This window comes from Bos grunniens, chromosome 18 (genome assembly GCF_055505025.1).
Source record: "Bos grunniens cultivar Pamir isolate PY7600 chromosome 18, Bosgru_T2T1.0, whole genome shotgun sequence".
Taxonomy (NCBI): domain Eukaryota; kingdom Metazoa; phylum Chordata; class Mammalia; order Artiodactyla; family Bovidae; genus Bos; species Bos grunniens.
In genome coordinates this window covers 14,890,862-14,916,806 of record NC_141182.1, presented here as the reverse complement: position 1 = coordinate 14,916,806, position 25,945 = coordinate 14,890,862, and the positions used below count along the sequence as shown (strand labels likewise).

General features: G+C 56.0%; 2 protein-coding genes across 12 annotated transcripts in view; one reads left to right on the top strand and one right to left on the bottom strand.

Annotated features, from left to right (window-relative positions):
* The window catches only part of DRC4 (dynein regulatory complex subunit 4), a 20,741-nt gene extending 2,953 nt beyond the window's left edge, over window positions 1-17,788 (bottom strand). Inside the window, exons 1-11 of one of the 6 annotated variants that reach the window (XM_086350514.1) lie at window positions 17,692-17,788; window positions 16,963-17,042; window positions 12,380-12,466; window positions 7,780-7,977; window positions 7,242-7,448; window positions 5,757-5,811; window positions 5,024-5,229; window positions 4,496-4,663; window positions 4,085-4,171; window positions 1,738-1,947; window positions 871-936 (exon numbers count right to left, since the gene is read on the bottom strand). In XM_086350514.1, coding sequence (XP_086206640.1) covers window positions 871-936; window positions 1,738-1,947; window positions 4,085-4,171; window positions 4,496-4,663; window positions 5,024-5,229; window positions 5,757-5,811; window positions 7,242-7,448; window positions 7,780-7,977; window positions 12,380-12,394 — 1,212 coding nt within the window. In that variant the 5' untranslated portion in view covers window positions 12,395-12,466; window positions 16,963-17,042; window positions 17,692-17,788. Of the gene's footprint in view, window positions 1-870; window positions 937-1,737; window positions 1,948-4,084; window positions 4,172-4,495; window positions 4,664-5,023; window positions 5,230-5,756; window positions 5,812-7,241; window positions 7,449-7,779; window positions 7,978-12,379; window positions 12,467-14,123; window positions 14,185-16,962; window positions 17,043-17,166; window positions 17,334-17,691 lie in introns of those variants that run through there. The other 5 variants (XM_086350513.1, XM_086350512.1, XM_086350511.1 and 2 more) reach the window with 5 other exon arrangements.
* DBNDD1 (dysbindin domain containing 1) lies at window positions 17,667-25,945 on the top strand. Of its 6 annotated transcripts, none has more exons than XM_086350539.1 (5): window positions 17,667-17,805; window positions 21,586-21,714; window positions 23,589-23,735; window positions 23,904-24,044; window positions 24,704-25,945. In XM_086350539.1, exons 2-5 carry the CDS (start codon window positions 21,618-21,620, stop codon window positions 24,859-24,861), a joined length of 543 nt encoding a protein of 180 aa, XP_086206665.1. In that variant the 5' UTR covers window positions 17,667-17,805; window positions 21,586-21,617; the 3' UTR covers window positions 24,862-25,945. The 6 variants fall into 6 exon arrangements, with proteins under 6 accessions (XP_086206665.1, XP_086206667.1, XP_086206663.1 ...); XM_086350537.1 differs by lacking the exon at window positions 17,667-17,805 and adding an exon at window positions 18,033-18,209; XM_086350542.1 differs by lacking the exon at window positions 17,667-17,805 and adding an exon at window positions 18,070-18,209 and having other exon boundaries at window positions 21,586-21,722; window positions 23,595-23,735; window positions 24,704-25,936.

The following is a 25,945-nucleotide window of genomic DNA, read 5'->3' as shown; positions in this document are numbered from 1 at the left end:
AGAGCGGAGCACGTTACATGCTGAGAGCCTAGCCTGACTCAGGACAAAAGCTCAAAGGGATACCTTGTCCTCAGCATCGTCACGACAAGATGCTGGGAGCCGAGACAGAAGGGCGAGCAAGGATCAGGCTCCGGAAGATCTCGGGGATGGGCCCCAGCCCTCCTCCTTCTCTGGGGCTCAGCCCTCCCGACAATCAGATGTGGGTTATGGAAGTTCTCCTGAGAGCCTGATGCACCCAGTGCATGGCCCTAATTTTCTGCGAGTACGCATCAGGGTTGCCAGAGCACCCGGGGAGGGCCCGATGGGCAGGGAAGGCCAGGGGATTTGGTCACCACAGAGCCCAGTGCCCATGATGGCAGTGCCTTCACCCGGGGCTCCAAGACCCAGGGCTCGTGTCTGAGTCACACTTGTGGGGTGTCTGCTCTCTGCAGGCAGCACTTCATCTGTGTCCCCACAGGCCAAACCCTGACAGAACTGTGGGCTCAGCCAGGAGCTGGGGACGCTCGGTGCAGGACACAGATGGTTACCAGGGTCAGAGCACTGTGCAGGAAGTCTCCATGAATGGTCGAGAAAGGCCAGAGCCCTAACTGCCCCTGCTTGGAGGACATGGACATTAACCTGGGGGAGTAAAGAGAACCCCCTGACAACTGCCCCAGAGGCCAGGCTAGCACCACGGTGCCAGAGCGAGGGTCGCACGGGACACCAGGCAGGCCATGCACCGGGAGGCGCCAGCAGAGGCTCGGCCACACATAGGCCCAGTGACCCCGGGCGGGCACAGATGGCCTCAGACTGGGTCAGCACCCTGATCTCGGGGGTCAGCATCAAGATCGGGGGCTCCTGGGTGAGGGGGCGGTGGGGGGCCCTCCGCACCTTGCAGACCCGGGCCAGCTCGTACTGCAGGTCCTTGATGGCGCTGTTCTTCGATTCCAGAACGTCCTGGGGAGAGGAAGGCATCAGGGAACCATGGCCTGGCCCCACCACAGGGACATCCACACAGGGAAGGACTGCCATGGGAAGGCCTCAGAGTGAGACCCCAGTGTGTGTCCGCCCCCTAGACCCCGAGGGGACCTAACCTCAGGCCTAGCAGCCTCGGGTCACCCAGCTGGCCAGAACCCCAGAGCCAGGCCATGCCACCCTGGCAACACCAGAGACCCCCGCCCCCGTCACCTGCTCCTTCTGTGACACATCCCAGGTCAGGGAGCAGAGGGTCGAGGCCCAGCTCTGGGCGGGGTCCCTGCCAGGTGCGGTCAGGCCCTCTGGCCCTTGGGCACCGAGGCCTTGTCTGTCCTTTCCCAGCAATGCCCAGTGCCCAGGACAGCCCGCCCCAGGGGAGCACCACAGACAACTGCGGACGCTCGAGGGAACAGACGCTCAGCCTGTGCTCAGGCGTGCGTCCCAGGGAAACCTTCCCACCACCCGCCGCACAGGCCACCGCAGGCCTGCCTCTCGCCCGCCATGGTGAGGGGCCATGGTCTCTTCCAGCACAGCTTAGGGTCCAGGCAGATGGAGGCTGTGGCCTCGGCTAAGAGACCAAGCTGGAGCGGGCAGTGGACTCGGGCTAGAAGGGTTAAAAGGCCAAGGAGGGGCTGGGGAGACCTTGAAGACACTGGAGCTGGGAGTCCACGGCGCACACGGACCTGGGCTCTCTGGCCAGGAAGCTGCGACCGCCCCTCCCCGAGGCTGACTGAGGGTCTGCCCTGGAGGGACGAAGCCCTGAGCACAGCCCTCGAGGCCTACCTCCAGCTTGCGGGACACGAGGGTCAGGGCCGCGGGGTCCAGGTTGGAGGCCGCTAGCACCTCATTGAACTGCACCTCCTTCTTCTCCACGGCGGCAACCAGTGCCTGCACCTTGCGCTCCAGGACGAGGTTCCTGAAACCCGCCTTCTGCTGCACCTCCAGGATGGCCGAGGTGAACTTATGGTACAGGTCGTCCCGCTCCTGCTGCACCTGCGGGGCACGGGTACCTTGCTGGCAAGATGCCCCTCCCACTCTGCCCAGGGCCACACCCCCACCTTCCCCAGCGTCCAGCCACGGGCAGGCTGGTCTGTGCCCAAGCCCCACTCTCTGCAACCAAATTAAAGGAGTGCAGTCTCCACACCATGGGAGGCAGGAGAAAACACCTCTGGGAGGTGTGGCAGGAAGCCATGGGGACCCCCAGGATGAGCTGCAGAGCGACCCTCCCACCAAGAAGCCAGAGCCAGCCCTGCCCTGGGTCTGGATGGCAGGCTCAGGACTGCACCCCACCCCCAATCATCCCCACAGGAGATCAGGGCCTCAGACTCAGCAATGCTGGGGTGAGGGGCCTTGAGGAGGTACACTCCATCTGCCCCAGATCCTACAGCCAGCTGCCTGCCCACCAAGGACAACGTGCTTCCGCGTCTTCTTTTAACTGTGCACCATTTAGAAGTCAAGACTTAGCAGGGGTGTAACAGGAAAAAGTGACCCTCCTAAACCCCACTTCACAGAGGCCACCATCTGAGCACTGGCTGGGACTCCTTCCAGAATGTTCTCCACGCCCGTAAAAAACACAGCACTGCGAGGCATGACAAGCACTGCGCTGCAAACCTGCGGCCCCGTCCTTCTGACCATACTGCCACACCTCACATCTGCTTCCGTCCACTCCCTGGCCCTCTGCTCTTTAAAACCTAATGACCCTGGTTTTCCAGGACACTGCCTCTCTCACATACTGCGTAGACATGCAAATGGAGGACAAGGGGCAGAGAATGCAGACCTACAATGGCCTGAGCCTGACTGAGCCGCCTCCTCCTGATTCATGCCCACTTTGACCAGCGGGAGCAGCATCTCCCTGGTGCCTGCAGGACCCTCGGAGGCCCCTTGGGGGTGACTCCAGATCCAGCTGCTTGTGGGATGTTCCCGAGGAACTGGGTCCTTTCCACCGTCACAGTCTGCAAGAGTGTTTCAGTGGGAAAGGTGCTAACAGCTGACACATGAGGTGCTTGCCCGCGGCCAGGCCCCAGGAACCAAGCACGCTGGGGGGCTATCTGCAGAGAAGCACGTTCAGTGAGACACACACACCCAGTCCCATCAGTGAGGACCTGGGGCTGGGGACGGCCCCCTGGGAAACCATGGATGAGGCCACAACCCTGAACAGCCCTCGGGCAGACCGTCCACATTCTCAACACCAGCCGTCTGACCCAGCAATTCCCCTGCTAGGAATCACCATTCCAAAAAAGGGTCACACACCACACTAACAGGGTGCCTATAGCAGCAAGGACTGACAAGGGATTTTCACCAGGGGACACAGGCTGCTCTGGAGAGAAACGCGGGCTGGGAGGAATAGGCAGGCCCCCACTTCTGGGAAGCAAGGTCCTACACCAGCACACTCGAGAGTTTGGAAGAACTCAGGGTGCTCTCGCCACGTGTGAGGACCAGCATGCAGCCCCAAGGCCTTGCATTTTCACCCACGGGCTTCCTACGACACACGTAAAGGGTTAGGACTCAGAGACACACACAGGGATGAAAGATGAGCCAGACCACCGCTGCTTCAGAGGCCAGCCCAAGGTGAGAGCAGTGGGGAACTGCTAAGACATCAAGCTCGTCCACTGAGAGCCCTGCAGAACGGGGAGGGGCCAGAGCCAGCGACCTAGTCCCCCAGACGTGCCAGGAGCCCCCAGACATGCCAGGAGTCCTCCAGATGCCCTGGGAGCCCCCAGATGCACCAGCAGCCCCCCAGACATACCGGGAGCCCCCCAGATACCCCAGGAGCCCCCACACATGCCGGGAGCCCCCCAGATGCCCTGGGAGCCCCCAGATGCACCAGGAGCCCCCCAGATGCACTAGGAGCCCCCCAGATACCCCAGGAGCCCCCAGACACATTGGGAGCCCCCCTGATGCTCTGGGAGGCCCCAGATGCACCAGGAGCCCCCCAGACGAACCGGGAGCCCACCAGATACCCCAGGAGCCCCCAGACATGCCGGGAGCCCCCTAGATGCCCTGGAGCCCCCCAGATGCTCCAGGAGGCCCCCACACATCCCAGAGCCCACCTTGACAAACTGCCAGCCCCCCAGATGTGCCGGGAGCCCCCCAGACCCCCCAGGAGGCCCCAGACATCCCTGGAGCCCACCTTGATGAATCGCTGCTCCAGCACCTCATGCTCCCACCTCAGGCTCTTCAGCTCCTTCTCGGTGACTTTCAGACGGGCTTTTGTGCACTGGAGAAAAGAAGGGTCAGAAAGCACCCCCAGTTCAGGCACCCACAAGATGCAGCTCAGGAGGGATGACCAGGTGAGGTGATCGTCAGAGCGAATGGCTCCCGGTCACAATGGACCGAGCCACACCATGGCGGCCAGGGGTCACTGGGCTCCCAGAACAGGTGCCAACCCCACGTGCCCCCAGGTCACCAGGCAGGGGACGGAGGGGTTCAGCACCTCCCCTGGTGCCCCGAGGGCCGACTCTGCTCTGGGACTCGGGAGACACCTGCCCGACCTTCCTGCCCCTTCACACCAGGGAGGGCTGGGAATGCAGCGGAAACCCACCACCAGGATCTGCTTGTCCCTCTCATAACTGCCGAGCTTCTTCTGCATGTCACTCATCTCCTCCCGAGCCTTCTGCAGGGGGTCTGCCAGGCGCCGGTTCTGCATGGCCACCTCCGTCATCTCCTTCTCCAGGTGCTCCTCCTTCTTCCGCATGTCCTCCATCTGCTCCTGTGGGTGCCGGGGGAGGAGCGGGACAGGGGTGTTGGTGGCAGGACTGGGTGCTGTGGCCTGCACGGGGGCTGCGAGCTCTCCTGCACAGAGAGGATGGTCCTAGGCATGTGTTCTGTGTGTAGACACGGAGAATAGTTTCTGAATTCTCTAGTAACGCGGCCTGCATGCAAACAGAGCTTCCGCTGTGCTCACTGCCAGCACTTGGGTGCGATGACACCCCTGATGCACGTGGGCCTATGACTTCCCCACCACGCAAGGGGACTCACAACATGTGCGTTTCAATCAGGGGCCGCTGAAGGCCAGGTGTGTCTACAAGCAGGGGTGTGGGCTCGAGGCGGCAGGCAGCCCCGGCGGCACCTTGAGGGAGTTGATGAGAGCCAGGTTGTTGAGGGTGATGTCGTTGTAGTAGTTCTTGATGTCGGTGAAGGCTTCCTCGTGTCGCTGCATCAGTGTGGTGATCTGGCCGTTCTTCCTCTCCTCCACCTCGTGGATCTCTGTCTTCCTGCGCAGGTCGAGCTCGTCCCGAAGCATCTTCATCTTCTTGTCGTACTTGGCCTCGATTTCTGAAAGGCAGCAGCACCCGGAGCAGCTGAGCAGAACCCCTGGTGCCGTGGTGACGAGAACAGATGGCGGCTGTGCCCAAGGCGGAAGACCTCCCAGGGGACGGAGGCCATCGACAGCGGGACAGGGCGGGGCGCTTCTCCTGCTGCGTGGCACCAGCACATGCCCTCCTCTGCCTGTCTCAGGCACCGCTGATCAGTCCCTGCCTCAGGGATCCCAACAGCCAAGTGCCACCCGGTGCCAGGGGGCACGGGCCACGGCCATCCAGCCAGACTGTGGCTAAGGTCGATGCCTCTGCAGGACGGGAGGGACAGCATGCCACCCCCTAGCTGGGTGACCTGCTCCAGGAGTCACTGTGTGCCAGGGTGGGGGGGCGAGGGGGGTCCTCCCAGCCTCCTAGACACCAGCCTTAGAAATGACCATGTCCTCTCACTCCGCAGGTCTGGGCTGTTTTAACTGGAGGGCAGTTCCTTCCTGACAGGAGGGGCTCTCGGGCCGCCTTACGCAGCGGAGTGCGGGAAGCACTGACCTCGCACCTGCCTCTCAAAGTCGTTGCGCATCTTGGTGATCTCCTCGGTGTGTTTCTGCAGAGGCGGAAGCGGGCTGTCACTGGAGGCCAGACGGGACAGGACAGACACCGGCCCCGCAGCAGGGTCCCCTCCTCACTAGCACCGACAGCCTGTGCGGCTGCTGCTCCGGCTAGACCCTCACCCCCGAGCTCAGGACCAGCCCAGAGGAATGAGGGTCTGGGAAATTCCATGTTTCATAATGGACTGGGGAAGATGCTGATGACACTCACACCCTGGCTGTGCCCACAGGCTGGGCAGCAGGACCAGACCCACCCAGAGCTGCAGGCACCCCGTGTGGTGCTGACCTGCTTTGGCTTAGAACACCAGGACAAATTACTCTGACAGCTATAAAGTTTGAATAAAAGGCTTAAATTATACTTTATTTTCATGCCGAGAGGCACTCTGAGCATGTAACTATTCCACACCATGCCTTGGGTGAGCAGAGACTGCACTCGGTGGAAGCCAGCCCATGCTGTGCTTCTGTCAAAACAGCCAGGCCCCTCAAGGGACCATATCTTCAGCACCCTTAAGCTTCACGGAAAACTGCAATATTACTGAGTGTTCCCAGATTCAGTTGAGGCTAGGCTGCGTCCAGACATATAGCAAACGTATTGACAAGTCTCAACCCACAGCCAGGAGAACCTTTGAAAGCCAAAGTTGGATACATCCTCCCTTTGCCCAAGCCCTCCAGAGGTCCCCAACTCAGGTGTGGCAGGGTGGTCAGAGCCCCAGTCCTGTCCGCAGCCTCCTCATTCCTTGCATCCCAACCCTTCTCACGGCCTGGTCTCCCCTAGCCTGGCTCAGCCCTGCCTTCCCCCACCTTTGCTCGGGTGTCACTTTCTCAATGAATTCACAGAACCCGTACAGAAATGCAACCACCTCACTTCCCGCATCTCCTGGAGCACCCCCTCATGCCCGCGGACCTGTGATGCGTGTTTGACAGTTTACTTTGTTTTCTGTCTTGGGGTGGCCTGTCCTCTCCTGACCATCAGCCACACACGGGCAGGCATTCTGTCAGCCCCACCCTCTGAGCACCCACAATCAGAGCCAGGCCTGGTGTGCTACAGAAGGAATTCCAACCTCCACCCAGAGCCCCTCAGCCTCCCTCTGAAAGGATCAAAGAATCTCCAAGGCCAGTGAGGTGCTTGTCAGCATGGCTCACAGGACAAAGGCTGCAGCAGCTGAAGGGCTGGCGGGCAGCTCACTCCAGGGGCCCGGGGTCGGCAGCACGTGGAGAGCGGCCCGGGCTGGATCTCCCTGTCGGGAAGTCAACCGGTCGAGTCTGAGACAGAACTCTGCACCTGGCCCCAAAGGGGTTTGTTTGGCTGATGCAATTGTTGTTGCTGAACATTTCAGTTAATTGCCCACCAGCAGGCTTTTTATACAGAACCATGAATTCTCAGGTGTGGCTAAGTTGACATGTTCATAGCTGCCCTGGCACCTACCAGCCGCAGGTTCTTCACCATCACCTCGTTGGCCAGCTCCTGCTCCTTCAGCTCCACCTTCAGCGCCCGCATGTCCCGGCGCAGTGTCCCCTCCTGTGCACGGTGCTCCTTCTGCGCCAGCTTCATGACCACGGTGCCCTCCGCTTTCATCTCCGTCAGGCTGCTCTGATGCTCGTACAGCAGGTGCTTCACCTTCTGCTTGTAGACCTGGGGGTGAGGGAGTACCGCTGCTCACCTGCTCTGTCCACTCACCTGCACACACGTATGCTCGCCTATGCACACAGGCTCGCTTGCACACACAGGCTCACTTGCACACACATGCCCACCTGCGCACCTCTACACGACTTCTCATCTGCACACATAGGCTCACACGCTCATCTGAACATACCTGCTTTGTTATTAAAAAATACCTTCAAGCTCCCAATGTCAAAGGACACAAAGGGCGGTGACCCCAAAGCAAGGCATGACCATGCCCCCGGACCTCGGGCCAGCTCCTCTGTGCGCGGCGACTCCCATGGGATGGGGCCAGCCCCCTCACCTTAATCTCCACCTGGTGCCTCTCCTCGGCCTCCTCCATCTCCCGGTCCTTGTTCCGCAGCTCGGCCTTCTTCTCCTCCAGCTGCCTGCGCGTGATCTCCCAGAAAGTGTGGATCTTGTCGCGCTCCAGCTGGAAGTAGTTGCGCTCCTCTCGCTCGCGGTCCAGCTCCTCCCGGATGCGGCCGATGTGCTCCTCCACCTGGCGGGCAGAGCAGGGTGAGGCAGCCAGAGGGCCTACCCGCGGCCAAGGGAGGGTGGGCAGAGAAAGGGCAGGAAGATGGTGGGGGGCGCTGCTCTCATCTCAAAGTAAACCATGAGTGAAAAGTGAGAACCTAACTCAGAGTGCCGGGAAGGCTCAGGGACAGGAGACATCGGCAGACACCAGAAATCTCTTGTATTTGGCCAAGAGTCATAATATGATTATATCCTTTTATTCATCCCTGGGAATTTACACTAAAGAAATTTCTCAAAAGAACACAGGAGTGTTCCACTTAAAGATATTAGCAACACTGTTAGTACAACAGCAAACAACTAAAATGGACATGATCCAAGTTGCTTCTAAACAGCATGGTTGAGAAACAAGAGTATATTAGCCAGAAGGTCATATGGACCTATGATACAAAGATATGAAAATGATGCAAATATTTTCATACAAATGATATAAAATGTAAAAACCTTTCACCTTTAAGGATACACATCAAGCAAAAAATAGCAGACAAAACCCGTAGACCTGAAACAGTCAAGAGGGTTTGATCCAGAGCCAAATGCAAATCTGCAAATAGGTAAAAGAAAAAGAAAAAAGGACAGATTTCCAGTTTCTTGAGACTCTCACTTGTAAGAATTAGTTACCTTTTGACCATAACCTCAGGCCCAGGCTGTAAAGTTTCACTCTTTTGATAACCATGTTCCCCACAAGGAAACCAGATGTCTTACTTCAAGAGAGGGCCAAGACAACAACTCAGCAAGGAAGGGTAGCCAGGAGACTGGGAGGACTAGGGCTGGGGTGGGGCTTGGCTCCCCAGGAAAAGTCCTGACCCGCGGGCCTGCTGCCTTCGTGTCGCTCAAACGAATCATCTAAACCAGACTGTGGCTCACGCTGGATGTTCCCTCACTCGATATTTAGACTTCTTATAAATATCTGGATTTCTCACTTGTCTTCAAATATCAGAAAACAGCTCTGGAGCCCAACATCCACAGGGTAACCCTGCAGCAACTTGGCAACAGTTCAGTTCAGTTCAGTCGCTCAGTCGTGTCCAACCCTTTGCGACCCCATGGACTGCAGCAAGCCAGGCCTCCCTGTCCATCACCAGCTCCCGGAGTTCACCCACACTCATGTCCACTGAGTCTGTGAGGCCATCCAACCATCTCATCCTCTGTTGTCTCCTTCTCCTCCTGCCCTCAGTCTTTCCCGGCATCAGGGTCTTTTCCAATAAGTCAGCTCTTCGCATCAGGTGGCCAAAGTACTGGAGTTTCAGCTTCAACATCAATCCTTCCAGTGAACACCCAGGATTGATCTCCTTTAGAATGGACTGGTTGGATCTCCTTGCAGTCCAAGGGACTCTCAAGAATCTTCTCCAACACCACAGTTCAAAAGCATCAATTCTTCAGCATTCAGCTTTCTTTACAATCCAACTCTCACATCCATACATGACTACTAGAAAAACCATAGCCTTGACTAGACAGACCTTTGTTGGCAAAGTAATGTCTCTGCTTTTTAATATGCTGTCTAGGTTGGTCATAACTTTCCTTCCAAGGAGTAAGCATCTTGAATTTCATGGCTGCAGTCACCATCTTCAGTGATTTTGGAGCCCAGAAAAAATGAAGTCAGACACTGTTTCCACTGTTTCCCCATCTATTTGGCATGAAGTCATGGGACCGGATGCCATGATCTTAGTCTTCTGAATGTTGAGCTTTAAGCCAACTTTTTCACTCTCTTTCACTTTCACCAAGAGGCTCTTTAGTTCTTCTTCACTTTCTGCCATAAGGGTGGTGTCATCTGCATATCAGAGGTTATTGATATTTCTCCCAGCAATCTTGATTCCAGCTTGTGCTTCTTCCAGCCCAGTGTTTCTCATGATGTACTCTGCATATAAGTTAAATAAGTAGGGTGACAATATACAGCCTTGACATATTCCTTTTCCTATTTGGAACCAGTCTGTTGTTCCATGTCCAGTTCTAACTGTTGCTTCCTGATCTGCATACAGATTTCTCAAGAGGCAGGTCAGGTGGTCAGGTATTCCCATCTCTTTCAGAATTTTCCACAGTTTATTATGATCCACACAGTCAAGGGCTTTGACATAGATGTTTTTCTGGAACTCTCTTGCTTTTTTGATGATCCAGCAGACGTTGGCAATTTGATCTCTGGTTCCTCTGCCTTTTCTAAATCCAGCTTGAACATCTGGAAGTTCACGGTTCACATATTTCTGAAGTCTGGCTTGGAGAATTTTGAGCATTACTTTGCTAGCGTGTGAGATGAGTGCAATTGTGTGGTAGTTTGAGCATTCTTTGGCATTGCCTTTCTTTGGGATTAGAATGAAAACTGACCTTTTCCAGTCCCGTGGCCACTGTTGAGTTTTCCGAATTTGCTGGCATATTGGGTGCAGCACTTTCACAGCATCATCTTTTAGGATCTGAAATAGCTCAACTGGAATTCCATCACCTCCACTAGCTTTGTTTGTAATGATGCTTCCTAAGGCCCACTTGACTTCACATTCCAGGATGTCTGGCTCTAGGTAAGTCAGCACATCATCATGATTTTCTGGGTCGTGAAGATCTTTTTTGTACAGTTCTTCTGTGTATTCTTGCCACCTCTTCTTAATATCTTCTGTTTCTGTTAAGTCCATCCCATTTCTGTCCTTTATTGAGCCCATCTTTGCATGAAATGTTCCCTTGGTATCTCTAATTTTCTTGAAGAGATCTCTAGTCTTTCCCATTCTATTATTTTCCTCTATTTCTTTGCACTGATTACTAAGGAAGGCTTTCTTATCTCTCCTTGCTATTCTTTGGAACTCTGCATTCAGATGCTTATATCTTTCCTTTTCTCCTTTGCTTTTCGCTTCTCTTCTTTTCACAGCTATATAAGGCCTCCTCAGACAGCCATTTTGCTTTTTTGCATTTCTTTTTCTTGGGGATGGTCTTGCTCCCTGTCTCCTGTACAATGTCACGAACCTCTGTCCATAGTTCATCAGGCACTCTGTCTATCGGATCTAGTCCCTTAAATCTATTTCTCACTTCCACTGTATAGTCATAAGGGATATGATTTAGGTCATACCTGAATTTCTTTAATTTAAATCTGAATTTGGCAATAATCCAAGTCTATGCCCCAACCAGTAATGCTGAAGAAGCTGAAGTTGAACGGTTCTGTGAAGATCTACAAGACCGTTTAGAACTAACACCCAAAAAAGATGTCCTTTTCATTATAGGGAACTGGAATGCAAAAGTAGGAAGACAAGAAACACCTGGAGTAACAGGCAAATTTGGCCTTGGAGTACAGAATGAAGCAGGGCAAAGGCTAAATAGAGTTTGGCCAAGAGAACGCACTGGTCATAGCAAACACCCTCTTCCAACAACACAAGAGAAGACTCTACACATGGACATCACCAGGTGGCCATCGCCGAAATCAGAGTGATTATATTCTTTGCAGCCAAAGATGGAGAAGCTCTATACAGTCAGCAAAAACAACACCGGGAGCTGACTGTGGCTCAGATCATGAACTCCTTATTGCCAAATTCAGACCTGGCCACAGCTGCCCTGAATCTCTCATCTTACTACTGCCTGGACCCCAAGAGCTTCCAAGCTCTGCAGACTGACCCCTGCCATGTCACAGGACAGGAAGTAAACCCGTAGGCAGGAAATAGTCCGATTGTTGGGGCGACACAGCGGGTAAGCCAACCTCCATGAGGCAGCCCCAGTGACCCCCTCAAAGCACAACCTGACCTCATTACCCTCTACAGACACTGCCGATGGCTTCCCTGTGTGAGAAACAGAGACTATTCACCACTTTCAAGGGCCTCTGCCCAGCTCTCCATCTTCAGGTCTTATGCCTTGTTGAGTCTCCTTTGATTTCTTTTATCTTAAAACCATCAAAAGTAAGTAAGAGTGATGAACACTTCCAGACCACATTTGCTCTCATGGGTTGCACAGGTTATAGGTTTCGGGAGCCTTTCAATTGAAACTGTAATTAATCAAATCATGTTCCCTAGGTCTTAATGTCATTGAAATGAACAACCAGCCTAAAATAACTCACAGTGTTTAATAGTAAATCAAATAAATGAGAATGCTATAAGTGTATATACTATGATTAATATCTCTGTAAACAGTAGGGGCCTAAAAAGGGTAAGAATGAAAAAAACTTAAAATAGCTTTTATATCAGAAAAACATTTCCTTCCAAATTCCTACTACCCTAGAGAAAAGTTTACCCATCACACGTGCTGCACTGTTTCACATGTCTTGGTGTGGACAGACGGCAGGAGCCAGACTGAGGGGAGGCAGACAAGGAGCTTGGGGGCTGTGATCTAAAAGAAGTTCCTAGGATCAGCGGGGGGCAGCAAACCCATCCCACCCACCCAGCAAGGGGCCGAGGCCCGGCCAGCCCGCTCACCTGCTCCTTGCTCATGTCCTCCGGAGCCAGCCCATCAACAATCGGAGTGCCTTTGCCTTTGCCTTTCTTCCCTTTCTTTTTGGGCGCCTTGGATTGAAGAACACATGGTCGGGTTAGGGTTCACTTCTGGCTGGTTCATTCCCTTTCAGGGCCATTCGAGAGAGGAATTTCTGCCTGGAACCTCCATCTGACTGCCCACTGTCTCAGGCTTCCACCCGGGCCGCCTCACTCTGCCCTAAGGTTTCCCATCCTTAACCACAGGCACATTCTGTTGACACCTTTGGAACAGCAAGGAGAAATCTCCCTTCTCAGAAGAGAATATTGCTTTCCCTCGGAAAGGAAAAGGGAGAACATGTTCCTTGTATACAGCAGAGACTTCCTTGGTGTGGAGCAAAATCTACTCGCCCTCACAAAGGAGCATCCCCAGCAGCACAGACTATAGTGCTTGGCGTGCCAGAAAGAAACCTGCAATATATCGCTCCATGGGTGCAAGGTGGGTGCCTCAGAGACCCAGGGTGAAGACTGCTGGCACAGACTGGCACTCACACACTGTGGGCTCTGTCAGTGGGGTGATACCTGCTTTTAACTACTTCTCCAAGGTGCCAGAGGGGACCTTCTGCGCCACTCCCTCTCCAGGGGCCACTCAACAGAAAGCAAACTAACGCCTTATCCTCTGCCCTCACTTCTCCCAGGTTTCTGTGGCTTATGCTTTTGTCTGTACGTAGGCACGCATCTACACGTCTCTGTAACATTTTTATTACCAAAAAAGTTTATGAGGAAATGTTAGAAAGCACAAAGTAACAAAAAAAAAAAAAAAAGGAAAATCATGCATATTTCCCACAAGTTAGTGAAAGTAGATGTATTTTGGTGTACATTCCAAATGTGATGATGTATCTTTACCCAGCTGACTTGCAAAAGACAGAGCTGCTGAAATCTTCACTCCTAAAACACTGCCCTCTTTATAACCCTCTACTCCAAGAAATCCAACCCATCAGAAGAGCCCGGGGGCTTGTCGCCACTCAGCATCTGGGAGTAAGGCAGTGGTTGGGGCCTCTAGAACTCCTGGGGCCCCTACACACAGAGGGGTCCCCACACTGATGGCCACCCCGCCACACCTGCCTGGAAACTGGGTGACCTACAGCCCGTACAGCACAGAGGGGAGTGCGCAGCTGAGAGCCCTACCACAGAGCGGGTGGGGATGGAGAACCCCAGAGGCACCAAGCTCCGCTCTGCTCAGTTCCCACCTGACTCCTCGCAGGTTTGCCCAAGCTCTGCCCTGGGGACTCTACGTGCTCTGGAACCGCTGTCAGGACCCTCTGGCCACCATGGTATACCCCAGGCTCTCGATCCCAGAGACTGGAGGACCTCTGTTTCCCAAGGATCTGATCAATGAGCCTTCCATTCCAGGTAGGGAAGCCATTCGACCCAGGTTTTCCGGTCCGGACACGTACACACCGGGCCCTAGGTCTGGGGGCGGGGGAGACGGTGCTCTCTGACCACCACCCCGGTGTGCACAGGATTCTGGAGAGACCAGATCTCTCAGCTCCACTAGGGAGCCGCGTCCGGCGTTCGCGGCACCCTGGACCCTCCCCGAGAGGACATCCCCGCCACCCCTCAGAGCACCAAGCCCGCAGCTCCAAGATGCCAAAGCTACAGATCTCCCGTCCCGGGGACTCCCGGCGAGCAAGGCCCGCCGACGTCTGAGCCCCAGGGCCCCGGCGCGGACCCTACGAGACCGCCTCACCATGGTTGTGGTTTCCCGCCTGCCTGGACCAACAAACCAAAGCGCGGGGCCTTCCGAGGATGCGCCGTCTCCAGGCAACGACTGTAAGGTCCCGCGCGAAGTCTCGAGAACCATCGCGAGAGCCCGCCGGCAGGGCTGGTGCCTCGCAACGGCAGGAGTCCTTAGCAACTAACCAGGCGGAGTCCGTATATTTGGGCCGAAGCTGGACATTATCCACAAGCTACCTCTCCAAGACGCCTGGGAACGCATTCCTTTCGGGACAGGTCATGTTTACTGCGGGTCTTCCCCACTAAAACTTAAGCTCCACGGAGGCTGGAGGAGCGGTTTCCGTCCACTTGTTACGTACTCTACGTGGGTACAAGACCTACAGTGCGTGAACTCCAAGAGTGAGCGAGGGGAGGCAGCCACACCGCGACTTTACCCAATTAGATTCAAATTTTCGCGGAACCTCTGCGCTTGGGCCTCACCTCACCCTGTCCCCTTTTGACGATTACTCCCACCTGAGGCTGGAAGACGGCTGGATTTCCACAAAGCCTCAGAGGAAGCAAAAGTAAGACGAGAAAAAACATATTCCAGCGGGTCCACAGTTTTGAAATCAGCAAGTCTCCCCTTCACAAAATCTGACTGCTCTTCCTAAAGAGACTTTGTCCTCCTGGTGAAGAAAAACTAGAAACCTTTGCTACGGGTTTCCAGGCGAGCTCTGCAGGGAAAAAAGTCTTCAGGGGGTTTCTTCCCTCTAACCTCTTGCTCTGAAAACTGCTAACTGCTTTACAAATTGCAGAGAGAATTTCTGATCCCTCCTACCATCCAGCTACCTATACCCAAAACAACACCATTTGTTGTCTTCTTTTCCACACTCTTAACATTAGCATCTTACAAAACAGTGGTTCTACAGTAGGTCAAGGTTTTCTGTCAGTTTGGGGATGGAGAGGAATCTTCTCTCCCTGGAGAACTGCCTTGGGCACAGAGTGTGAATAGTGGAGAAAGGCTCCGGTCAGGAAAGAGAGCCACAGCAACGAGCCTGGGGGGTTCCTGTTTGCCCACCCAAGACTTGATTGTTCCTGGAGAGGAATGGCCCTTTGGAAGGACTGTATCAACTGACTGGCACAAAGAGTGACATTTATAGCAGCCCCAGGGCCTCTGGAAGGTCTGATGGTGTCTCTGTGCCTGGGCTGGCAAGAGCCTGAGCCTGTGTCAGACACCTGTGGTCTGATAGGGGTCTTCTCCCCTAAGGTAGGCTCCTCCCACAGGAGTTCTGGCAAGTAAGACAGTGCAGCCGGGTAGCACAGAGTGTTATTGATTATTATTTAGCACTTACTATGCTAGGTGCCTCATGCTGACTGGCTTTTTGCTTTAGAATTCTGGCTGGGAGTCCTGAATTAAACGAATGCATTAACAATAATTCCTTTCAACAAAAAGGGCAAGAATAGGAGGGTTAGCTCAGGATAACAAGACAGGGTATTCGTTTGTCACAAATGAACAGCACAGCACGGTTTATCAGTGTGCACTGCAGAGATGAAGAGTTCAGGGAGGCCTTGTTGCCAGCTCTCTGGGCTCCCCACAAGGCCCATGGTGACCTGTGCTTTTCATACTGAATTTGAGTTCAGATTTATAAAAAAGAGCCTTTCTCCACATGGGTGGCTTGAGATACTTTTAATCGGCATCAAGCTGAGCATCTCAGAAACCCAGATAAATGACATCTGAGTTTCCTACAAAATGACAGACCAAATGTTAATACAAACCCAATGACCTATGGTGAATATCTGGCTCTTCCTAACACCCACGTACATGGTCATCCAGGTAAATTGCCTCAGATCACAACAGCAGCTCGATGGAGGCCTGAATGTTAGCATAACAGAGTCCTCAAGAAGACTAAACATTTTTAGAGATCAACAGTGAAGTATTTACAAAAGAAATGACATAATACATATAGGATTTGCTTCAAAACAACCCAGAAGTGGAAGAAGGCATTGAAAGCAGAGAAGAAATACGATCAGCCATGAGTCAGTAATCACTGAATCTAAATGATGGGTATAAGTGGGTTAACTATGCTATTCTACTATTGTTTGATTTTTTATTTTTATTTAGTTTAATTTTTTTTAATTGAAGTATAGTTGACTTCCATGAAAATGTTTTGAACGAAAAGTTTGACCCTGGCCTCTGGGGTCAGATCAGCTGGTGCCCTGGACAAGACTCCCTGTGTATCCACTTATTCATCTGTCAAATGGGGATAATTATTAAACACCAAGACTGTTACAGTTACTATGGCTGTGTGACAGGTTGGCCCTGAAATGAAATGGCTTAATATAGTGACAACATCTGTTTTGCCCATGAATCTGCAACTTGGCTGGGACCCTGTAGGGACAGCTCACCTTGGTTCCATGTATTACCCCCACCCCAGGGAGAGTGGCTCAAAGGAAGAGTCTGGCTCCTGCCTGAGACCTTACATCTGGTTCATTGGCTACTGTGGGCCAGACAATACTCAAGTGGCCCTTCAAATGGCCTGGGCTTTCTCACACAGAGTGGCCGAATTCCAGGGGAGCCTGGGGAGCGAGACCTGACTCCTACTTAAGACCCAGCATTGGAGTCACATGGCATCAGCTGGACACAGTCCACTGGTCAGAGCAGCACAAGCCTTGCCCAGGTGCGAGCAGGAGCACAGACAGGGTATGGTTGGATGGAACCAGAAGGTTCTGGAAGACATGGGGAATCAGAGATACTGCTCTGACCATTGTGAGACAATACAAACTTCCACCCCACTAGCCAGTGTCCACCTACTGTCCGGACCTCTCAAGGCTTATACCCCCACCACCCTCAGCTTTGTCCCAGAGGGACTGACCTGCCTCTTGGAGTGCAAACTGCAGCGGCTTTCCTAATGGGTCATGACATCATTTTAGCAGTTTTTCTTTGTTTTGTAAGCTAAAGAAAAATAGAAACTATTAGCCTGCCTCACTGACTGACAGTTGACAAAGCTTAGCTATGGGCTCGGGGTGACTGGAGAGGACTGAGGCCTCGGATGGCTGAAGATGCCTTAGGAGGGTACCTTTTCTGAAAACACCAAGTTCACACCTTCCTCCTCTGAGAATTTCTCCACTCCCAGCTGGGAACAAGTCTGTCTTCCTGACGCTCTTCTTTGGTTGGTTTGTCTTTGTGTAGACCAGGGGCTTGCACTTGACTCCTCTGGCTTCCTGTGACCGGCTGTGCACCTTGGTCGCACTTCCCTGCCCCCGCCCCTCCCCACCCCGTGTTCAGCTTCACCTGGAAAATCAGGGCCTCGTCTGCTAAGGATTCCCCAGGAGAATGAAATGCGATACTGTGCATCAAGGGATTGGCACAGGGCTGCATTCCAGGGCCTTGTGCAGGGGACCAGCGACTAGAAGTGGGACTCCGCTGAACTGTTTGGAGCTCTCGGCACGCCCAGACGCTGCCTGCCTGCCTTCCGGGACGCCCCCTCTCTGCCCGCCTCCCTCTCCTTACCTCCCTTCCCCTCTTCCCTCCCCATTCCCCTCACGCCCCAATCCCCGCACCGCGTCTCTCCAAAGCATTTGCCACGGTCTGCAATGCTTACGGGCCCTAGGATGTTGTGCCCGTCCCTCCATGCCCCGCGGAGCGCCGGCACGTCGTTGGAGTCCCACAGATGCGTGAGGATGATCCCGCACGGTGGCGCGGCTGCTGAGTGAGGGTGCGCGCAGGGACCAGGCCAGGGATGGGGGCCGCGGGCAGGTCCGGGTGGGAAGCCGGACAGGAGGGGTGCTGTCGGCGGGGAAGGGTCTGCAGGGGCCGACAGGGGGCGCGAGCAGGGCGGGGCGGGGCCGCACCTGTGCTGCGGGGGCAGAGGAGGAGACGGCGGGCGGGCGGGGGGGGGGCGGGACCCGGCCCCGGAGCAGCTGCGCGCCCCGCCCCGCGGGCTCCTCCCCGCCGCCGCGGTCCCCCGGCTGCTGCCCCGATGCGCTGCGCAGGGAGTCGGGGCCGAGTCGCCGCCGCAGCTGCAGGGGCGCCGGGGCCGGGTGACGCCGCCGCCGCCGCGCGCGCGGCTCCCAGGCCCTACCGGCCGCATGGAGCCCTCGGAGGGCGCCAGCCCAGGAGGTGAGTGTGGCCCCCCTGAGCCCGAGATCTGCGCCTCCCCGCAGTCCTTTCCCCCGGCCCTCTCACCGACCACGCCCCAGGGCCGCCAAGACCCGCAGGCAGCTCCGAGTTCCCCTATGCCGGGCCGGAGCGTGGAAGCCTAAGCCCGCCGTGCTGAAGAAGCCAGGCCGGGGTACCTCCGGGAGCGGCCCCCGCGCTGGGCTAGAGGCGCACGGACCGCGTCCCCGCCCCCTCGTCCTCCGCGCTCCCGGCCGGGGCAGCGGTGCCCGGCGCGCTCCTGAGTGGGCGGCACACAATTTGATCCTGCGCCCCCTCCCAGCAGAGCCAGGGAGGGATTCGGGAGATGGGGGCGTGCCGGGACCAGAGTCGGGGTCCAAGTCAGCAAGGCGTAGGGGGGAGGCTACGCTCTCAGCCGCGCATCTGCTTTGTTCGGCCGTGCGGAACCTCTCTGGGGGTTGGGCGGGGAGGCGGAAGCCGGGATGCTGCGGGGCACCAGGCTGAGATACAGGCTCAGGCTCGGGCTTGGAGCGAGGGAGGCGGATGATGCCCCGGGCTCGGCCTACGGGGGCTCCCACGCCTGCAGGGGTTGCTTGCCCTGGCGCGGCCAGGAGCGCACACACCTGGGAGTCGAGGGGTGAACGGAGTGACCCCTCCTCAGGGCCTCTGTCAGCTGTCCAGACGGTGGAGATGTACTCGGGGGTCTCTCCCCTGGGAGTCTGGCCCTAGCCTGACCCTGGCCCGATGGTGAGAGGAAAACTCTAGGAACGTTCCCTTTCAGGAAGGGTTTTTCTGTGCCGTCGGCCTAGGAAGTTGGATGCAAACTGCTGGGCTCCTCCACCCACCAGGCCAGACCCCAGGCATACCTAGGCTTTCTTGGAGGTCCCCTCCCCAGGAGCCACTCCCTGAGCACACAGGGATCCGCCGGGGGCCACGTAGCCCACGAGGGCTGCCTCTGGAGACCCAAATGCTAGCCGTAAAGTGTCCTGAAGCAGTCAGTCCACTCACTGCTGTCTGAAGTCTGAGCTGAGCAGGTGCGTTCCAGACACCTTCTGGGGGCCCTTGTCACCCTCCTCCTGAGCACCAGGAGAAACACTGGGGAGGGTGGGGGACAGTGGGTGTGGTTTTCTTTGTTTTGTATTCCTGTGGGCTGCACCAGGACCCCAGGGCTTCCGTGAGGCCTTATGATGATTCGATGGGGAAGGCTTGGTGAGCAAGGGCTTAGGGATGCCGGCAGCCAGACCTCTCTGAGCTCCGTGACCACTCCTCTCAGTGGAGACAGACCCTCTTCCCTGCGGATCAGGAGAGCAGACAGCAGGCATGAGGGAAGGGAGTGTTCTGGAGCCCCAGAGACCTGTGTTCACCAGGTGCCTACTCTGTGCAGGCACACAGTGGGTCTCGGGCCAAAGCCGGCAGACAGACTTCTTACCCCACAGCCACCTACCCCACAGGGGTCACGTGTGGGTGGCTGTGACTGTCATTCTGAGTTTGCCAACTTCTGGGAACTTATACTGGAGAGAGGGGCACATACAGAAGTAGAACAGAAAGCTGAAGCCCCCCGCATGGCCCCGGCCAGCTGCTCACCCACTTCCACCAGCCTTCCTTCAGTACTAATGTGGCAAATCTAAATGTATTATTTCATCCTTAAGTACTTCTGAAATTACTTCTATAAGGTTTTAAAATTAAAACCTAAATGAATCAATAATTTAATATCAAATGCACAGGCAAGGAGGGGAGAGTTGGGGGTGCACTCTGCAACGTGCTGTTGGGAGACCAAGCGTCTAGCCCACCCACATCCAAGTCTTGTCTATCTGAGAGGGGCTGGGGCCCAACCCTGGGGCTGAGCTGAGACAGCATCCACCAGGCACCCTCGACTTAGGGGATGGTGCCCACACCTCCTTTGCTGCAACCATGTTGGTTTTATGCTATTCATTCATTCACTTCATTAATTCACTCATTTGTGATGGGTGTGTGCAGAACCCCTCCTCGAGGCTTGGGGCAAAGTCCTGGGCACACAGCAGGGAACTTGAGATCTGGGCCAAGTTCTTGGCACGAATGTGCTGGAAAATAGGTCAGCAGCGTAGCACAGGGTAACCCTACCATATCTGTTCACAGCGGACCCTGGACAGGGCAGGACTGTGGCCCCCCCAGCTCCAGTCTCCCCATGCAGGTACTGCCTCAGTGCTTCCACAGGTCAGGGCAGCAGGTCCCCCTGCAGGAGTCACAGGCTGCACTTCTTCAATGGGGCCTGCACTGGGCTACTGGTCCATGCTGAGCTTCCTGGGGAACTAGAAACACCCCTCACCTTTGCCCTGGCCTGGGCAACCCTGGGGTTACTTCTGGGCCACAGGCAAGCACCCTTGCCACTGTGTCTACCTGTGTGATCAGTCACTGCTCTGCTTCACACCCCAGAAGAAAAGGGGGTCTCACCTATGGAGAATCTGCCCCTTCTTCCTAGAGGTCTATCAAGAGGGTATCAGACAGACTCAGGTAGCACAGCTGCTTAGGAACTCTGGGTGGGGTCTTGGGCTCATTCGGTCAACCAGCATTTATGGTGCACCTGCTGTGCACAGGGACCAAACCAAGGGCCTGTTTCCTTCACTTCCGACTGAAAGATCAGCGTCCTTGATGCCAAAGTTGTGTCTTCCGCTGCTCCCTCCCTCTTCCCAAAGCTCTGACACAGGCCAGGACACCAGGATTTACAAAGTAAAGAGCAGACCACTGCCAAAGGGAGAAGAAGGAATAAAAAAGTCAACAGAAGGTGACTTAAAAATTCACGGTTAACATATTCCACTGGCTCTGCAACACCCATCAGCTAAATGGTGCCGTTTCAGACACACCGAAATTTGATAACATGTGCTTCTTACAATCAGTACAACAGGCCACTGTGTCTGTGGGGGCTGGAGGGACCCCTGGATCCCAAGGTCTATAAGGAGGCGCATCTGCTTGCCCTGCCCCCATCTCAGAAGCTGTAGACATCCTCCTTTCCACTTGGACCGAGTCCCATTCCATAAACATGCAGGTAGGTGCTTTCCTACCCAGCTCACCCAGAGCAGCCAGGCTCCCTCAGGGCCTTCTCCTGGCCTCCGCTTCACCTTTGATCCTAGTCCCCTTCTGCCTGGCCAGGCCCTAGCTTCCTTGTGGGCACAAGGTCAGGGTTTCCCCTCCCTCCATGGGCTGGCAAGTGGTGACCAAGAGTTCCAGCTCCAGAGCCCCTGTTAACATGCCTGTGACAAGCTGATCCCCTCCGTGTTACAGGACAAAACTCCCAGTCCCTCCCTCGTAGCTGGTTGTGACATTAGCTGAAAACCATTTTGCTGGGCTTGTGTCTAGCACAGAAAACCAGGAGCTACTGTCACTCTTCTTCTTCTTAACCCAGAGTCACCTGCCCCATGTGGAGGCTCCACAGAAATGGCAGCACCTGGCCGGAGCCCCCAGCTGGACAGAGGCCACCCTCCTCACCCACCAGGATGGGCCACGTGTGCAGAAGAGGAGCAGGACACTCCAGGCACGCATGTGCCCTTGGGGAAGGGCGATCTGGCCGCTGTGCCATCGCTTAAGAAACAGAACTGTGTCCCTACAAAGGCCCCAAGGGCTTCCTGGGCCTAAAGCTGCAGCAGGAACTCTGAGGCTCAGGAAAACTGCCCGTCAGGCTGGGCGGGCTGGGCCACCAGAGGGTGTAACCCTGCCCTCTGAGGATGCTCAGACACCACGTGCCAGATGTGGCAGCGAGGTGGAAACCAGATCCTGAGCCCCGTCTGGCAGGGCCAGCCCTGGCCCCAGTGACAACACAGCATGGGGCAGAGCCGGGCAGGCCCTGCCAGTCAGCAGGCCCACCTGCCCTCAGTCACGCTTCCCAGGGAGGGGTGCCCTCTGAGGCTGGGGCAGCCCAGCCAGCTCTGCAGTCACAAATCCATGTCCCACTTCCCACTCAGCCAGGACCCTGTGGACCTATGCGGCCTGCCGGGCACATCAAGGCTGCTGGCTGCACAGGCCCACCCCTCAAAGGCAGCTGTTGGTGCTGGGCCCCCCTGATCCCCTTTGGCAGCTGCTCCCGTGGCCTTGTCCACACCCCACTCTCCACACTCGCCCGCCGGGTCGGCAAGGCCCCACTGCTGATGGAGGAGGGACTCCGCACTCTGTACTGGGCACCTGTTCAGCTGGGGGATCCCTCAGCTGAGGGGAGGTCACTGTGGAAAGGCGTCTCAGGGGAGCCAAGGGGTCCAGCTGCCTCAGGGCACATGCCTGACAGACGACTGGGACCCTAGCTGTGGGGGGAGGGACACTAGAACACTCTGGAAGAGAGGAATGGGTGAGCTGTGGATGGACACGGCCCTCCGTGGAGTGGAAGCCCCACCTCTGAGTGGCAGTGCTCACCAAGCAGATCCCCAAGGGGCCTCAGCTCTCACCTGACAGAGACAAGCTGTTACATGAAAACAAAATTTGAGCAGAAAAAATCCCTGGGGGAACATCCCCAATTGTGAGGTTGGTGGGGAATGGGTCTCTTTCACTATGAGAATATGTTATTTTGAGTTCAAACACAGCATACGATAGACACATGAGCTGGGGCCAGGTTGGATTAAAGCAAACGTATGACTGTCCACTAGACCCTCAGTTCAGTCGCTCAGTTGTGTCCAACTCTTTGCAACCCCATGGACTGCAGCACACCAGGCTTCCCTGTCCATCACCAACTCCTGGAGCTTGCTCAAACTCATGTCCATCGAGTCAGTGATGCCATCCAACCATCTCATCCTGTCGTCCCCTTCTCCTCCCGCCTTCAACCTTTCCCAGCATCAGGGTCTTTTCAAATGAGTCAGTTCTTCCCGTCAGGTGGCCAGAGTATTAGAGCTTCAGCATGAGTCCTTCCAATGAATATTCAGGACTGATTCCCTTAAGGATTGACTGGTTTGATCTCCTTGCCGTCAAAAGGACTCTCCAGACTCTTCTTGGAATAAAGAGTTCATGATCTGAGCCACAGTCAGATCCCGGTCTAATTTTTGCTGACCATATAGCTTCTTCATCTCCAGCTGCAAGATAGTCTTCTTTAGTAAACCCTAGTGGGACCAAAAGTAGACAGGTGACAGTACTGGGGTCTTGGGGGCTCTGACAGAACCAGCAAGGGTCCCCGCAAGACCAGCGGTGATTCCCGTTCAAGTAGTGAGGGCAGAGGATCTGGAAACCAGAGAATGAGGAGCCGGGGAAAGTCAGCTTCCTCAGAGAAGCCCCCAGCGCCCTGTCCTTCCTGAACCAGGACCACCCCCATCACTACCTGAGCCTTGAGGGCTAGCTCCATGGGCCAGGTTCTCAGGTCCTCCCAGCCTGCGTCCTGGCAGTGGGGGTGAAGACCCCAGCCCCTCCCAGGTAACGCCCTCTCTGTTGCAGGCTTAGTTAAGGAGGTCGACATGCCACAGGCTGCCCTCAGTGCCCCCGTCCCTGTCACGGGGACCAGTGGCCAGTCTCCCATGGCTGAGGAGGAGTTGGGCATCCCAATACCAGCACCAGGCCTCCTGCAGGTCACGGAAAGGCGGCGTAAGTACGGCCCACCCACCCATCATGCTCCACAAGCCCCCTGGGACCAGGGATGGGTCTCTGGGCCCCGCTGTGCCCCAGGGAGCAAGCGCCAGGAATGGGTCGACCCCACCTTGTTCCCCTACACTGGCCGTCACCAGGCCCACTGACGTGCCCCTCTGCCCCCAGAGCCGCTGAGCAGCGTCTCCTCCCTGGAGGTGCACTTCGACCTACTGGACCTCACAGAGCTCACCGACATGTCTGACCAGGAGCTGGCCGAGGTCTTTGCAGACTCGGATGACGAGAACGTGGCCAGCGACTCGCATGCAGGTGGGATTGCCACCGGGCTCTGAGGGTGTTGTGGGGAGGCCCCGTGGCCTGAGACCACCCAGCACCGCCCCCTGAAGACCTGGTCTGGAAAATGATTTCCTTCCTAATGCATGTTTGTCAACATGGCACCATTTCACTCACTGCTTCTGCACTTTACATACCCTTCTGCTGACTTTAAGGAATTGTCTGCCCCTCCTTAATTTCGGTTTTCAAACACCAGCAAAAGACCACAGCCACAGGCCCCCCAGTAGAATTCACTATGCAGATTTAATTATAAGGCAGAACACAAAAGGGGTGGCATTCACCAAACCTGGCTGCTCATCTCAGTTCCAGGGAAGCACTGGACCCCATTGACCAAAGAAATGGCATGTAAGCCACTGGGAGTGTGGGGGCCCAGAGACCTTCCTCCCTCCCTACTCCCCACCCACACCAGCTACAGGCCAGGCTCACACCCAGGGTGGAACCTTGGCTGCATGTGGACCCTTCTGGGAGCATCAGGAAAGCCAGTGCCCAGGCTGCACCCAGACCCATATGCACACATTGCTGGCACCAGGGGGCCCCAGGTGTGGCCGGACACCATGCTGGAGGCACAAACAGGCCAGGCAGTAGGTGCAGGAGTGACTGGTCCGCCATACTGACCCAGCCCACGTTCCCACCAGGCCTGCACCCGCTGCCCCGAGCCGGCTGTCTCCGCTCACCCTCCTGGACGCGCACTAGGGCGGAGCAGAACCGTGAGAAGCAGCCCTTTGGTGACCCTGAGCGACAGCCTGCCATTGTGGACACGATTCTTACTGTGGAGAGGCCCAAGGAGGACTAGGCCAGCTGGCCCGGGGCCGAGATGGGGCAGATCCAGACAGCCGTGGCCACGTGGACGCTGCCCGCCCTCCCCACTGCGGCTCTGGGCTGGGGTCTCAAGGCACTTCAGCATAAGCACAGCCCAGTGGCCTTATATCAGCTCCTTCCTGGTCCCTGGATCAGGGACAAGGCCCAGGGATGAGAGGAGACTTGTCTGCAGGAACGGTGTTATCATCTGCCACCAGAATCCTGGGTGGGGCCAGGGTGAGTGGGGATCTGCCGGTGAAAGGGGATGAACCACCATGCCGAACTCCAGCTCACAGGAGTCTGCTGTCTAGCCAGGGAGTGGATAGGGGAGTGAGTCCCCCAGATCACCTCTGATTCCCCGCTGCTCCCTGCTGCTGCCCTGGAACACTGTCAGCACCAGACACTCCCAACAACTTGCTAGTCCTCCTCCCTCCCCGTCAGCCAGACCCACCTTCCTAAGCGCAGAATGCCAAGTCCATCAAGATGGCCTCAGACAGCAGGGCAGGCAGAGCTTGCCCAATCCCCACAGCCCACCAGGCACACACGCACACACAGGCACACACACATGTAGGTCTGTGTCCCTGGCTAGCATCCCAGTCTGGGGTGCAGCAGTCTGAGGGGGTGGGGACATGAGGGCACCTGGGCACACCCCCTGAACCCCAATGCAGGGATGCCAGGCTTGACTGCTCCCAATGCTGCTTATGTGCTGAGGACAGGACCAGCTTCCAGTATGACAGCAAGTCTAGTCTGCTTTCTGTCCCCAAGGCCACCTGTCCTGACCCCTTCTTCACTGAGACATTTCTGGGGAAGGAAAAAAGGCTCCTCTGTGGAAGCCCTGGGCACACCCTGCCAGGAAACAGTCACCTCTGGACCAGCACTGGGGCAACACTCCTGCACATGAAGGACAGCTGCACGGGGGTGATTTCCAGACACAACCAAGAGTCTAACGGAAAAGGGACCCCATGAGGGCAGCCGCACCTCGCCCACCCCAGGGTCTCCCCTCCAGCCCTCATGCTTCCTGCTGCAGCTTCCGTGACCTCGTTTCGAAAAAGCGCAATTAAAACATCACCCTGTCCTCA

Bases quoted from the DNA above. Each gene is read 5' to 3' on its own strand.
- DBNDD1 (XM_086350542.1), top strand. From the start codon at position 18,070: ATGCGCTGCGCAGGGAGTCGGGGCCGAGTCGCCGCCGCAGCTGCAGGG. The intron at 18,210-21,585 runs GTGAGTGTGGCC...TTCTTAACCCAG, and splicing joins GGAGGGCGCCAGCCCAGGAG to AGTCACCTGCCCCATGTGGA. The intron at 21,723-23,594 runs GTGCCCTTGGGG...TTGCAGGCTTAG, and splicing joins AGGACACTCCAGGCACGCAT to TTAAGGAGGTCGACATGCCA.